The following is a 14,660-nucleotide window of genomic DNA, read 5'->3' as shown; positions in this document are numbered from 1 at the left end:
CCTATTCCCCAGTAGTTAACATGACTGTGGTTTTTTTGTTTATCTTACAGTAAACTTTGTGGTGCCTATCACTGCTTTGCCCTTTCATGTTCAGGCTGTCATCAGATCTTGTCTGAAGCAGTGCCATATTCTTTTATCTTAATTCTTTTCTCTGCAGTTATTACTTTGCTGCCTTTTCAGGTGGGAACTTTGCCTTTGTTATATGATCTTCCTCTGATCATTTTTGTATGGCTTGGTAGTATAAAGGTGTATGTGTTCTTCTGTGGCCCTTTTATTTAAATTATTTCTTTTTGTCTGTCAATGTGAATAATAAAATCACCTCAGGATTGTTTTTTTTCTCTCTCCTAATGAATGATGAGGTGTGGTGTGTCCTGATATCAATGATTAATTTACGAAAGTTTGAACTTTGGTAAAATGAGATATTAAAATATTCTGTCATCAGACTATAATGCTGTTGTCAGAGAATCTGATAATAAGATCTGATGTGACAATTAAGACAACTGGAATTCCTGGATTGATACATAATCTGGGAATGCAATCTGCAGCTGTGAGTGTGTATCAAGGAGGCTTATTTATACACCCATCAAGTTACATAACCGAGTTAAAGTATGAAAGGTACTGGATAAGTATGTGGCTTTTAATGATTCTTGAAGTCACGCATAAAAGCAAGATCAGATGCCTATTTTCACTCTGGACATGGAGGCATGGAAAAACTTTGTGACAATTCGACTTATAGACTTATAATTTATGGCAGTCTACAAGCAGTTTCTGACAGGCTGGCTTGTGAAATTGATACACTAATTTTTATTTTAGTTTATTGCCCTACTTTAGAAATATCAGTGTTTCATTGTTGAGACTGAGGTGGTGTTTTTGTGGTGCCAGTTGCTTCATCTGGTGCAGCAAGAGCTCCTTCTGTGGAAGATAATTTATGAATGTTTAACTCACAAACTCTTCTGTAAACATCAAAGTTAGTGTTCCTGTGTAAAAGAGGTTGTGTAGAGAGACGACACAAGTCATGTGGTATAGTGATATCTCATTAACAACATGAATAGCAGTGTCATGGTCACAGTGGTTGGATGGTCTAATCACTCACTTGACAGTGTGTGCTTGATCTGGGGTACATTTATAGTAGGTTCAAAGTCTATACTCCATATTTACTTCTCCCCTATAGATATAATCAGAAGTTTCAGCCAGAGTCCTTAAAACCTTTTAGTGACAGTACTTTGATGTGAGCCAATTGGAATAGATTTCTTAATTGAGGACAGCTCTGCAGCTTACTTTTTCTTGTTTTCTGATTCAGCATTAAATTTGGGGAATTAATTTTATATTGTATTTCATTAGGAGTTTGTTGTTTTCTTTTCCCTTTCCCACTCAGGTAAAGAACGATTCTTCTTGAGTTGGAGAAACTGTAAGATGGACTACAAGATTGCTCAAGAGGAGCAATTTATCAGGACAGTTGACACAGAAGCAAAAGTGGTAAAAATGTGCATTGATAGGCAGGCTGTAACATTGCTCCTTGCAAAGGAGTCCAGACTGTGTTCTAGCAAAGCAATCACTGACTGGTCTTTCTGTGCAGGAATATTCTCATGAGGTTTAAACACATTGTGTCAGAGTTATTCCTGCCTTGCAGGACTCAGCACCTTGAGATTCAAGTAGCAGTGTTTCATACTTTGCAAGTGTGTGTTCCTCTTAAAAAATGATGATACAAATTATTAGTCTGCGTTTGTGCAAAGTTTAATTTGTTCAACATCTACTTGATGACTGTCACTTAATGCATGTTGTACTATTTAACAATTCTACAACTTCTTTAAAATTCTCTGACAAGAAATGAGGAGTCACCTTTTTACAAAGAAATTCTTCTACATAGTTTGTAGCCTTGATGTTCAAGTAATCTTCCCCTTGTTTTGTAACCAGTGCCACACAGACTTGCAGAGTTGAAATGAGTTGTAATAACCTGGAGGAAGAGGAAGATGTTGGCAGTTCGAAAACTGCATTGTTCTCAGAGAAGAATGATAATTTTCCAAGGATGAAACAGTTAAAGGGAATGTTATGAAGTGAAGCAAGAAGAGCAGTCTGAAATGCTAATAAGGAAAGGAATTAAAAAGACTGGTGACGTTTGGCTTTGAAGCTGTTTTTCTTTTTGCTAGAAATAAATGCGTAACTCTTGGGTTCCAGCGTTCTCTTTTTGTTTTCCTCTTTGTGACACATTGATTTAGCCTTTAGTTCTGTTGCTGCTTGCCCTTTAGGATGATAGTGGTTCTTACCAAAAGCACGGGATTTTTTTGGAAACTGTTCTGTAATGGTGTGACAATAGCAGGAAAGATTAGTGTTTCTGCTGCCAGATAGGCTGAATTATTTTATTTCTGTACTGGTATGAAAAGGAGATCCTGAAACTCCTCTTTCAAACAAGTAGGTGAAGAATGATGGGAAATCAGTGCTCCAGTGTGAATACTAATAGTAACATGGCAATTATAATTTCAGCCTTATGTGTTACACAGCTACGTATAGAATAATGTGATCACTGAACATTTTTAAGTATAATAAGTCTTCAGAAGGAAATACTTAATTCGAAGGAGTAGGTCATACTGAGGATAGGAAAAGTGACCCGTTGCACTGTTTCTCTGAAGTGTAGGCAGGAGGTCACAATCACACACACCTCTGAGTTAGAGATGTGATGGCTCAGCTTCCTGTTTTCTGCTGTGGAAGATGTGTTGAACAAGAGGGGTTTTTTTGTTGATATGACAAAGAAGCGGAAGACTACAGGAGAATCTGGCTGATTGAGACCTCAACATCCCCTATGTTTTCGGGTTTTATAAAAAAAAATTAGTTGAAAATCTTCTTGAAATGTTTTATTGAACACTAACTACAGAGAGGAATTAGTGATTTATGACTGGTTGCTGTCCCTGAATGCATACTGGCTTTGTGGCTTTTGCTACAGCCCAGCACTGTTTTGGAATCAATGTCTAGTTCTTACAACCTTGACTATTAAGTGTAGTCTTTCAGGCAAATATTGCTCCTGAAGAAGTCTGATTTTGGTTAAGGTTTCTGTTTGCAGACGTAATAAAGATTTAATAAGGTAATGCCTAGAATCAACACTAAAATGAGATGTTAATTAGGGAAGGAACGTAGCCTGTCCAACCAGATACCAAGTAGCTCACTTTTGGATGCATATAATCTAGTAATATAATGTAACCTAACAAAAAATTAACCTTGCAGATTTTAGTTTAACTTCTTGGCATGGAATATCTTCAGCACACAAGTTTAAATGGACATACTTGAGGGTCAGCTTCATGTGTTTAAGGCATCAAGTCACTAAAATATTTTTCTGACTGTTACTTGCACAGATTGAGTGGCTGTGTGAAAATTATTTCAAAGGAAATAATCTGCAGTACATGTGGTGCTTCCTTCCAGTCATCCCTGGAAAGGTATAGTTCTGTCTATTTGTGCATAAGGGCTGTGCAGAAAAGTGCTTGAACCTAAGAAAGGAACATAGAAAGCAAACAATAAAAATCCTGTAAGATGGAAATTATCCTACTCAGTCATGAAAGACAGTCTTAATTGACCCTCTCCCTAGCAAGTGACATACACTGGCAGAGTAGATTGTCCTTCTGTTAAGAACTGACTGAGAGGTATCTGGGGATGGTATTTGCTATGTTTATAGCTTAGCTTTGAACTGCCTTACTTGTGAGCTGTGGCAGATTCAGCCACTGAACTACATTAACACTGAAATGTCTTTTCTAAAACTGAGTATAAAGTTTTACTGGAACAGCCATCCTTGTGACAATAGTTTCCAGATCTGGAAACAAATCACACTAATAGCTTTTTTTTTCTAGGGATTTTTGATAATAAAAATTTTCAATGCATGGCAAACCTAGGAGAGCAAAAGTGTTCAGAACATTCGAGAAGAATAGCTGAAACTAAATAAAACTAAAATTTCTGGCCAGACTGAAAAGAACCACTTATCTCAATCCCCAAGATACAGCAACAAACTTCATCTATTGTATTACTAGTCTGAGCTTGCAGCTGGCAGAGCAATTTTCCTAAGAAGTTGTTCCCTTCAATCTACAAGAAAAAGGCAGAGTTTGTGTTTTGTTTTTTTTGGGGGCTCATTTCTTTTTTTAATAGTAGCATTATATAATTGATTGTAAGACTGTTTAATTACTCATGAATGCTGGATGACTGTGGATTGAACAGATTTTAAAAATAAAGTAACTGCTAGGGCAATGAAGTCCTGAGGATCTGGCAATATAGAAGGAAGTTAGTCGTCTGGCAGATTTCTTCAATTTTCTGAAGCCATGGTCAATAACTTTGCTGTAAAACTGAGCTATGAATAGTGTTTTTGTCATTTACTGAGAGTTGCTGTTACATGATATTAAAGAAATAAAGATTAAAGATTTTTAGCCAGACTACAGTACAAAATTAATAGCCTAATCAAGAAAGCAGTTTGACCTGTTGGAAGGTAAATGCAGCATGTTTACAATGTCATGTTCAGGGATATATCATGTGTGCAAGCTCTGGCTGTTCAGGAGGAGACTGAATATACTGACTCTTTCTCAGATTTTTTTTCAAATTCACTGACCTGCAAAGAACTTGCTTCTTCTGTCAATGACAAGTATTTTTAAAACAGTGTCAGTTGGGGAAGATTTACTAAAGAGATAAGAAAGAAAAACACCCTACTACAGCTTGTCTTCCCAGGTGGCCACTGATTGAAATCCTCAACAAACCCTACAGAGGTAGTAGTAAAGGATTGAGAAATAATAGCTTCTGGCATAAGCACAGCATCAAAATTAGACTTTGTTTGCTTCAAACTGTTGGGGCTCATCTCCTGAATCCAGTACACTGAAACACCACTCTGCAGTAGATTGTCTTCAGCAGACCTTGCAGTGAAGCAGTTTACTCCTGTTGAGGGTCAGTCCCTCAAGACTAGGAGGCATCACTTGCTGTGGTTCTCTGGAAGAATGTTTTTCACTGCAGTGTCTCACCTTAAGATAAACTGATCTTACAGCTCATCCCAACTAATCAACTGAAAGTTGTGCAGATCTCTAGGGATCATAGGAATCTGTCCTTATATGGATAAACTCCTCAAAGTTTGTTTTAATCTGGAGTTTGTTTTAATCTGGTATCATTGCTTTTTCCATCGCTTTGGAGCATGATGCACTCTGTGCTGTACATCCCCACAGAAAACTATTCAGGCTAATTCATGTACTGTACTCTTACACTTAATTGTTCTGCTGCCAAGTTCCTCATGTAGACAAGCCTTCAAATATGATGATACAGTAAAGATAAATTGCAATTCTCTAATTTAACTTTTTTTTTTCTTGGTGTTGTTTTCTTAACAGCACTTCAGTTACTCATCCTTGCTTTTGTTTGACAGATTTTAACTGAGAAATTCACTGTGTGACACTTGTATTTATTCAGGTGAATTAGTCCTGTGGAATTTTGATTATGATGGTGTAGATCTGATGTAATAGAATAGATGATATGAGTGAAATCTTTTAAACTCCACTTTCATGCTGGGTCTCACCCAATAACCAACAAAATTGTAATCTGCAATTCTGCCTTTGTAAAAACATGCATAATTTTTATGAAAATAGTCATGGTTGCAATTAAAAATGCTGAGAGTTGGTTTTGTTTTGAATTTACTATTCTTCAGAGTCCTTAATAAACTTTCACGGTCAAAATCCAGATGGTACTGCAGAGCTCAGTGTAGTTTTTGAGAATTTGTTTTTTGGTTTATGCTGATTATAACTCTCCCCAGATAAAAATGTAAAATTGTTTTAATTTTTGGCCTTTGGCTGTCTGGAAAGCTGCTGTCAGCTTCCAGTACAAGCTAATTCACATTCAGTGCGTATCCACAGCTTGATGGTAGAGGCAAGTGCAACAGGGAGCAGACCAGCTTGTCATTGCCCCAAATTAAAAAAACTCATGGACCCCACTCTTTCTAGTGAGATTGTTTCCTTTTTCTAATACACAGTTCACCTTGTGAGTTGGTTGGTTGGTTTTAATTTGTGTTGCTCTCCTACTCTGGAGAGTTAGTGATTTAAAGACTCTGAGGAACATTATCCTGTGCAAATGGGGAACATAGAGGGGAGATTTTTAATTCCTTAGATAATTAAGTATTAAAATAAATGATTAAAAAATGATGAGGTGAAACACTCTGTTAGTTTTAATATAAAAATAATGTACTTCTCCCTGTGGAATGCAAGACAGAGCGCTGCAATCAGAATAAGGGAAATAAAAAATTGAGTACCCTGAGGTTTGTTTTTTTCTTGTCTCAAAGGTGGCTCCTTGATGCCTCACTGTGCTTAGGGGTGGTTTGCCAAGCTGTTGGGAGGAGTACAAAATGAGGATGGAATTCATAAATGGCACATTAGATGGAGGAACGAAGATATGGTCTGGGTGATCTGAGGAGTACAACAGCAGAAAAGATTTTGCCTTAGGACTGGGTAGGAGAGATGCAGCCCTGCAACTTTAAGTACTAGCAAAGCCATTTAGAGTTGTTAGAAATCTCTGTTTGGGTAATATCCAGAAAAAGGTCTTTAAAAACTTCCTCTGCTCTCAATGAGTATTTGGAGAGAAAGTGGGAGCAGAATGCTGAAAAGACTGAGGCTAAAATAAAGGGGATGTAAAGAATGTCTGCATTTACTCCTTGTTCTACTTAAAACAAGTAGAAAAGCCTTGAGTGTGACCTCCTCCAAATTCAAGCAAGATCTAAGCTGAACTTTCCATTTCTATATATCACAATACTTCAGCCTTCTATTGCTGTTGCAGTTTACAGTCTCATAATATTGATGAGTGCCAAGGAAGTTTCTCTGATTCTCCAGATGAGATAGAATTTATTTCTTCTTCCAGGTGGAACTTAAGAGTTGAATTTAATTAAACTTTTGAAAACAAGTTTTTATTTTAATTGCTTATTGGCTTTCCAAGATGGAAAGAAAGATTTCCAAAATTGTGACACTTCTCTGCAATTGTCTCTTCCTGGCCCCTTTGATTCTGAGATTTGTACTTTCTGAATGATGGCTGAATGATGCTTACATTTATGAAGGGCTTGTTTGCATTTTGCTGTATTGTGATACATTTTGGTTGTGTTATTTTTGTTTGGGTTTTTTGGTATTTTTTAATTGATAGCCAAGTGTTTTTGTTTTTCCAGGGAGAAAGTGCTTTGCTCCAGTTTTTGAGTTTGTTTTGCATGAAATGGGCAGTTTGCCAGTTGTGTTTTAGGGTTCTGTGTTTTTTAAACAAAAAAAACCCCTTCTATTAGTTAGTTCTAGTAATCTCTATTTCATGTGGTAGTTCCTATTGTGATGGTAGGTTATTAACTTTTGATCTCCAAATTGGCCACAGTCAGAAATACAGTACTGGAATATGTAGATTCCTGGTCTGTTTCTGTAAGATCACTGTTTGAAAATTGTTCCTGTAGCCATGGATGACTACTAGTGATGCCAATTCCAACCATAATGTTCAGGTATTTGGGTTTTTTATTATTTTATTTTTAAAATTTTTTAATCTCACCAGGCAAAATACTATGGAAATAAAGTTGTTGCAGCTTTACTATATACCAACTATATGCTACTAGTCTGTGAAGTAGTAGTTGTTCTGGGGTACTGTATTGTCAAATGACAGCTGTGCACATGGGACTTTTTTCAGCATTACTATTCTTTTCTGAACTAGCATTGCTGTTCTGAAGGATGACAGAGCAAGCAAAATCTTTAATGTTGACTCAGGCCAGAGTGCAGATAGATTTAGTTGAATCTCAAGAGCATGGGCTGTCCTTGCCCTTCTATCCTTGCCTTTAAATGAAAGGGAATGACCTTTCTTTGCTTGCCCCTTCCTTGCCCTTTGACATTAGAAGGAAATTCTTCATCATGAGGGTGGTGAGACACTTGGAACAGGTTGCCCAGTGAATTTGTGGAGACCCCCTCCCTGGAAGTGTTCAAGGCTAGGTTGGATGGGGCTTTGGGCAACCTTGATTTAGTAGAGGCTGTCCCTTGCAATGCAGAGAGGTTGGATTTAGGTGATCTTTAAAGTCCCTTCCAACCCAAATCAGTCTGTGATTCTATGTTTATGTAGCCTGAAGAACTTAACTGAGATCACAGCCTTGTTATTTTGGGTGATGCTCTCATATAAATGGTAAGATAAGTCGGTTTCATTTGCAGTCTACATGGAAAAAAGGGTGAGGGGAAATCACTGTAATTTGTTGGACATAGAATAGGAGCACAGGAAAAGCAAATTGCCTGAGATTGGAAAATGTCTTTGGCAAAGCAAGATCTGCATTAACCTTTTTGTTGTGGAAGTGCCTTCCCTGACTTGGTAGTTACAAGTAGCATTGGTGTGTGGCTTTCTCTCCTGCAAAGGTGAATTCCTCTCTCAGGCAATAAAGTCCACATGTAGATAAAGGTGATCATTGCTGTGAGAGGCATTTTCCACATAAGTTTTGGTCAATGCTTATGGTCTGGAGTTCAGAAATTTTTAGGAACTAACCATCCCTTTCTGTGGGATTTCTAGGTAAGCATCCTCTTCTATTCTAGGATTTACCATGAATTGCAGTACCTAAATGGTAGATCAGTGATTAGGAGTAACTGACCACAGTTTAGGCCACCACCGTACTTGATCAGCAAATAAATACCTACGTCACGTGCCAAACACAAAATAAAGACTAAAAATGTGTTTGTGGACTAGAGCTTGGAAAACTGGGTTGTCTTGGAATGCCATCTGTGGTAACCCTTTGTCACATTTCTGAATAAGGATTTGAATTTGCTATGGAAAAAAAAAATAATTTATTTCACAATTAGAATGTGAAGACATAAGCACAGAAGTCAAATATGTAAATAGGAAAAGTTGTGTTGTATTGTATTTGCATCTGTATTTTTTAATGGTGTATGTCTTTGCTCTTCAGGACTGACAATTCCTAGATAGGGTAGAGAGCTTATTCTTTAACATGATAGCCTGCCTCAGGTAATTGCTCAATGGCACAGTTAAAATAGGTATCTAGCAGTAAGAGAGGCTCAGTGTCATTGAAAATGTTCTTTCAGCATGTAGTGATGTACCGCCTGCAGATAATGCAGTTGTATTGAGGAACAATGCAGGGCTAGGCAACAACAGTGGCATGAATCCTGGTAGTTGTTTACAGGAAGAAACCTTTTCATAGATGAACTAGAAGGGACCATAAATTGGATGCAAATAAAGCTGCTTTTGAAATCCTCTAGTACCAGAATGTTGTAAAGAAGCTTTTGTGAAAATGGTTATTGTGCTAACTATTCTTACAGTGAAATTCAGCCTTGTGCAGGGAACCTCTTAAAGTTCATGTAGTGCTCAAGAGGGCTGAAAAGAAGGTTGAAGCGAACTCTTAAGTGGTCCCTGTGCAGCATTTGATGTAAAATTCTTGCATTGTTTTCCTCTACAGATGTAGCTTATTTTAGTGATCATGTTCCTTTTTAAATATGCCTGTGCATGATCTTATGTTGCAGATGCTGACTGGGTAATTTTGCTCTCCAATAGTAAAAGTATATTGTAAGTGAACATGTGACCTTTGGCATGAGTTCCACACAAGCTACTTCTTTTAATCTAACTGCCATGTACAACATACCATAACTTATCCTTTTCTAAACTAACCAGGTAAATCATCAGCTACTTAGGCTACTTCTGCATTGATTGATGGTGTTTGCTATTGCCACTAATATCCGCTACAGCACTGTCAATCCCCTCAGTAAAGTCAGCCAGGTTGTAACCCAGTATGACTTGAGGATCTGATCTTTTGAACTCTCCTTTCCTTTCAACAGTGACTGAGAGTCGAGGGATCCTGGAGAGTATACAGAGATTTTCTTTACTGCCAACTTACTTGCCTGTGACCTGTCGTATCCACAATGCAGATGTTTCCTTCTTTCTTAAGGAAGCCAACCAGGATATTATGAGGAATTCTAGCTTGCAGTCCAGAGTGGAATCCTTTCTGATCTACAAATCCAAGACACCACCTGTGTTAAATGCCAGCTATGGACCTTTTTCTGTTGAACAAGTAGTGCCCCAAGACTTAATGTTGTCTTCAAACCCATTTGGATCTACTAACAAGTTCTCCTTTAATTGGAAACTTCAGGCCTTCATAATGAGTGACAAAATTTACCCAAGCAAGCCCAAAGTCCAGGTCCTGTTCTACATCGTGGGCAGGGACTGGGATGACTACAGCACCACTGACCAGCTGCCCTGCTTGCGGGTGTTCGCCTTCCGAGAGACGCGGGAAGTCAGAGGCAGCTGCAGGCTGAAAGGGGATCTGGGGCTGTGTGTGGCAGAGCTGGAGCTCCTGCCAAGCTGGTTTAACCCCCCCACGGTTGTTGCTGGCCGTAAGAAAACAATGGATCAGTCAGAAGGGAGCCCTGTGGAGCTTTACTATGCCATACAACCAGGAGATGAGAAAGGAGAGTGCACCAAGGAGGATGTAAGGAAAAGTAATGGGATCCGACCAGGGCGCAATGACATTGATGAGTCAGGACCTCCCTTGCAGAGGATTGGAAGTGTTTTCCTTTACCAGACACATGCTGTCCCTTCCTTAGATGAAATGAAATTGGATAATAATATTGTCATCCGCTATGCACCAAAGGCTGTCAAGCAAGGTGACATTTTGACTTTCCTTGTATCTGTTGCTAAAAATTCAACAGCAGATCAGTTCACACTGAGGTAAGGCTGTTTTGTGTTTCTTTTTTTTTTTTTAATTGTTTTGTTCTTGGTATGAAGAATCACTTTCTCATGAGTAGATTGCCTAACAATCCTTCAGTTGCTGCTCTACAGTAACTGTATTGCAGTTGGCTGACTCAGCATTTCTTCTATTGTTCAGTCTAATATGGTATGAATTGTCTAAGATGTGATGTCTTTGAGTGAGAAAAGCCTTTTCTGAAGTTGTCCTTTGAGTACTACTTATAAAAATGATCTAGCTGTGACCTATCCGACAGGAGATAACACCTGAAGTCTCCTGAGCTGGAGTTTGCAGAGCTTCTAATCTCTCATTGAACTTGTGTAACACTGAAATCTGCCAAGGTATTTATAGGAAGTAAGCGAGAATTAGGCATCTAAGTAGGATTTATATGCTTAAACATCTCTTCTCAACTTTTTGTAAGCCTGGATCTGTTCTATAGGATGTTTGATGTTCCCAAGTATTATTGCTATACCAAAACCATTTCTGAAAATGAAAACTACCAGAGTGTGGTGATGGCTCTTTTTCAAGTGTAACATCAAGTGTTGCATTTATTTACTTGGGTGCTTTTCAAACATTGGGGAATTACACTGGGAAACTCACTATGACCACCGCTATAACACAAGGAAGAACAGCAAAGACTATCAGATTGGGCTGTGCAAACTGAGAGCAGATGTGCCTTGCATTCAAAGGCGACTGTCCAGCTGTCTTTGCAAGTTTTCCACTCAGTGTTCCAGCACTATATACCAGGGTTGTGTAGCTGAGACATGGAAGATTGGTGTGTGTGGAGTTGATTAAATTCTTTATTCCTTACTGATGACTCAAGTCAGTTCTTTCAGAACTGGAGGATCAGTCTCCTTTCTCTGGTGCTTACAAATCTCAGATTCCAAAAAACCCTGGCTAAAGTCACCTAGACAACTTTCAGGACTAAATTATTTAAAAATGGCATAGAGCTGTAAATGCAACATTGTTGGGGTTGGATGTATAACATACTGGAGTAAGGCATATTTGACTCCACTGAAGTACTAGTGAGGGCTCAAACTAGTAATTCTCATTTTTTATTTTTTATTTTTATTCCCAGGGAGGTTTGTGTGGGATTTCTGAGGGAAGTGGATTGCCATAAAATCAAGTCATTTTTACTTTACAAGTGTGTGATATATAAACTGAGTAACTGCAGCACTTTGGTTGCAGACACAGGGAAAGTCCACTGCACCTGGTAGAGGCCAGACACCAGTAAGCTATCCACTCATCAAGTTTTCATGTTCTGAGTCAATCTATCTGCCTAAGAGTTATTTCCTGAGTGAGTAATTTGAAGACAATCTGAGTTCCTCGTAGTAAGTGTTCAGGGACACCTTGCTACTACCTTCTGTATACTAGTGACTTTAAAGGGATATTACTTCAGATGTACGTGGAGACTTCTATTTGAAAATTGGTTTAAATACAAAACTTAAAACCTGTTCAATCTAAGAGACAATTAAAGTGAAAAGTTTTCATTGTTTTTACTCTGTAAATGCAGGGACTTAGAAAAGTGATTTCAAAGAATTTGTTTCTTTTAGCTGTGATCAGTTAGAAGCAGAGCTAGCTATAACCATTATAGTTATATGTAGGTTTAGAACATTTTCAAAAATCTTGCTTTGTGTAAATTGGGAGGAAAACTGAACACCTGAAATTCTAAGTGAATGCTTCTGAAAGTAATCTTCTGGAACAAAAAGGAAACAATGTGTTTGAATTTCGGCTTTATATTTTAAGATGTAAGTTATCATAAAAGACAAAGAAGGAAAGTGAAAAATAGATAGCAAATATCAGTTAAAAATTAAGTGTGGCATTTTCTTCTTCAAAAACATATTCGCTGTTACCTTTTAAAAACAAACTTCTGTAATAGCTTGCTGTTAGTGATGTCACTTTCATGAGTTTTGATTCCTCTTGACCTGCTTTTTCTAATAGTAACTGGCTTTCAGACTATAATCTATTGTAATATTTCTATAGTTATAATGTCTGTTCTACTGTGCTTCTAAAGCACCATTGTCTGTCTTTGATCTAGCTACACCATGTTTGAACTACTGTTTGATTGTTTTCTTTGTCAGAATTGTAATGTGTGTTCTGCACTCATCCCTTCATGACACCTACATGGTTAATTCAGTTTTCAATGGTTGTTAACTTACTTAGATCTTATCTTCTGGAAGGGGAAAAAATAACCAGGTAAGAGCAAAAACAGGACTTGATTAAATGCTTATGGTCAAATCCTCTTCTACATTGGGAACTCCTAGAATTGCAGTGTCAGACCAGATGTTAATACCTCTTTCATGACCCTCTCTTTAGGAGTAAATGTCACTCTGAGTAGATGTTGAAGTTTCCTTGACTGAATTAAGACCTTGTTTCAGGATTGGAAATATTACATGTCAGTCTAGTATATCCATCATCCATAAGTAAATGGTCTTTAAGTGTCCATTCCAACCCAAGCCATTCTATGATTATACTACATAGGTTCTCTTTTGACATAGTCAGCTAAACAAAAAACTTCGTATGTGTTGTGCTGTCTGTCCTGATTTCAGAACACTCTCCAGCTGATGTTATGTAAAAGCCATCAGAGACCTCTTTTGTGACCAGATCAAATTTAAAGAGGGCCTGTAAAGGCATGTAGAAGGTTCTCCATCCTTTCAGTTGAGATGGAGCAAAAAAGAGCAGAAATGGCCCATTGATGTAAATAACAAAATTATTGAGCATAATATACAGAAAAGTATAACAGACCACGACTCAAGCAGAAATGGTGAGTCTAAGGGGAAAAAAGCCTGCAGTTTGGGGAGAATGAAGAGCAGTCTCTGGCTTCAGCTGTTACACAGAAGTTCCCTTTGTATTTTCCAAATGATCCCTCTTTTCCATACAATGCATAGATTTTCAACAACTGATAGATAGTTTTTATATTTCTAAATACAAAAAAATATCCATAACAAACCTAAACCATTAAAACTGACTATGTGTTCAGATTACTTCCAAGTGCCATAGAGAAAGTAATGTGTTCCAAGATGTCTTGTTTCACTAGGCTGATATTTGGCAGGTAGCTTCAGAAGCAAGACTTAGGTCTAACAACTCTTGGCTGGTTCCAAGGTTTGCAAGGGAATTCCAAGGTTGTAAGGAAAACCTTGCTAGATCCTTAGTTTGCAATGTCCATAAACTTATTATGTGGATATCTCTTGTATCTGCTTTAAACTAGCAAGAGGCTGTTATGGCTGGCAGTGTCAGTATCTCTTGCAGATGCAGATTTGGTACCCAGTATTCTGTAGATTTCAATGCGACTTTAAGTGAGTCAGTTACTCTACAACCTTCTCCTTTCCCTGTCTCTAACCTGGCAGTTCTGGGAATATTTCTGTGCTGTATCTTCCACCTGCAACAACAGTACTGCTCCTTGCACAGAAAGTGGCTGTTGTGCACTGGTTTCTGCTCCTATACGGTAAATAGCAATACAGCCAACACGTTATGTATCCTTCTGGTCTCTTCTCACTCTGATCTCCTCTCTGATAAAGGAAAGTACCCCTTTCACCTGGCCTCAAATAATTCTTTTATGAGAAAAATTCTATTAATTTTTATTTTGAAACAGTCCCCTATTTTTAGAAGTTGTATGTTGAGTGGCAGCAAGACTTGGAACTGTATTCATAGAGTTAGGCCAAGAGCTGCTGGCAAAATGCTTTTACCGTTGCTTTTGCTCCAGTGGACTGGAAACCATGGATTGAACAGATGGAAAATATAGGATATACAGGTCAAAAACGAAGAAACAGCCACGCAAAGCAACCATAAGTCAAAAATTAGTCATCGAAGCTGAATATTTTTTGTTTAAAACCAATGATATTTAGAGTAAACTTTATTGTCTTTCTAATAGGAAATTGTCTCCACATGGAACCTTGTAGAAACTGCAAAATACTAAAATATATAAGGAAAGGTACCTCATATTTTTTCTTTATGGTGCTGTTCTGCATAGGGAAAG

At 37.9% G+C, this 14,660-nt stretch overlaps 1 protein-coding gene across 1 annotated transcript in view; it reads left to right on the top strand.

Moving 5' to 3' along the window:
- TMEM132D (transmembrane protein 132D) overlaps positions 1-14,660 on the top strand; it is a 225,099-nt gene that overhangs the window by 45,243 nt on the left and 165,196 nt on the right. The window contains exon 2 of the mRNA XM_009997627.1: positions 9,780-10,668. Within this exon, the coding sequence (XP_009995929.1) occupies positions 9,780-10,668 (889 nt within the window). The remainder of the gene's footprint in view (positions 1-9,779; positions 10,669-14,660) is intronic.

Source organism: Chaetura pelagica, unplaced genomic scaffold (genome assembly GCF_000747805.2).
Source record: "Chaetura pelagica isolate M959 unplaced genomic scaffold, ChaPel_1.0 scaffold45, whole genome shotgun sequence".
Taxonomy (NCBI): Eukaryota; Metazoa; Chordata; class Aves; order Apodiformes; family Apodidae; genus Chaetura; species Chaetura pelagica.
This window is presented reverse-complemented; position numbering and strand designations above follow the sequence as displayed.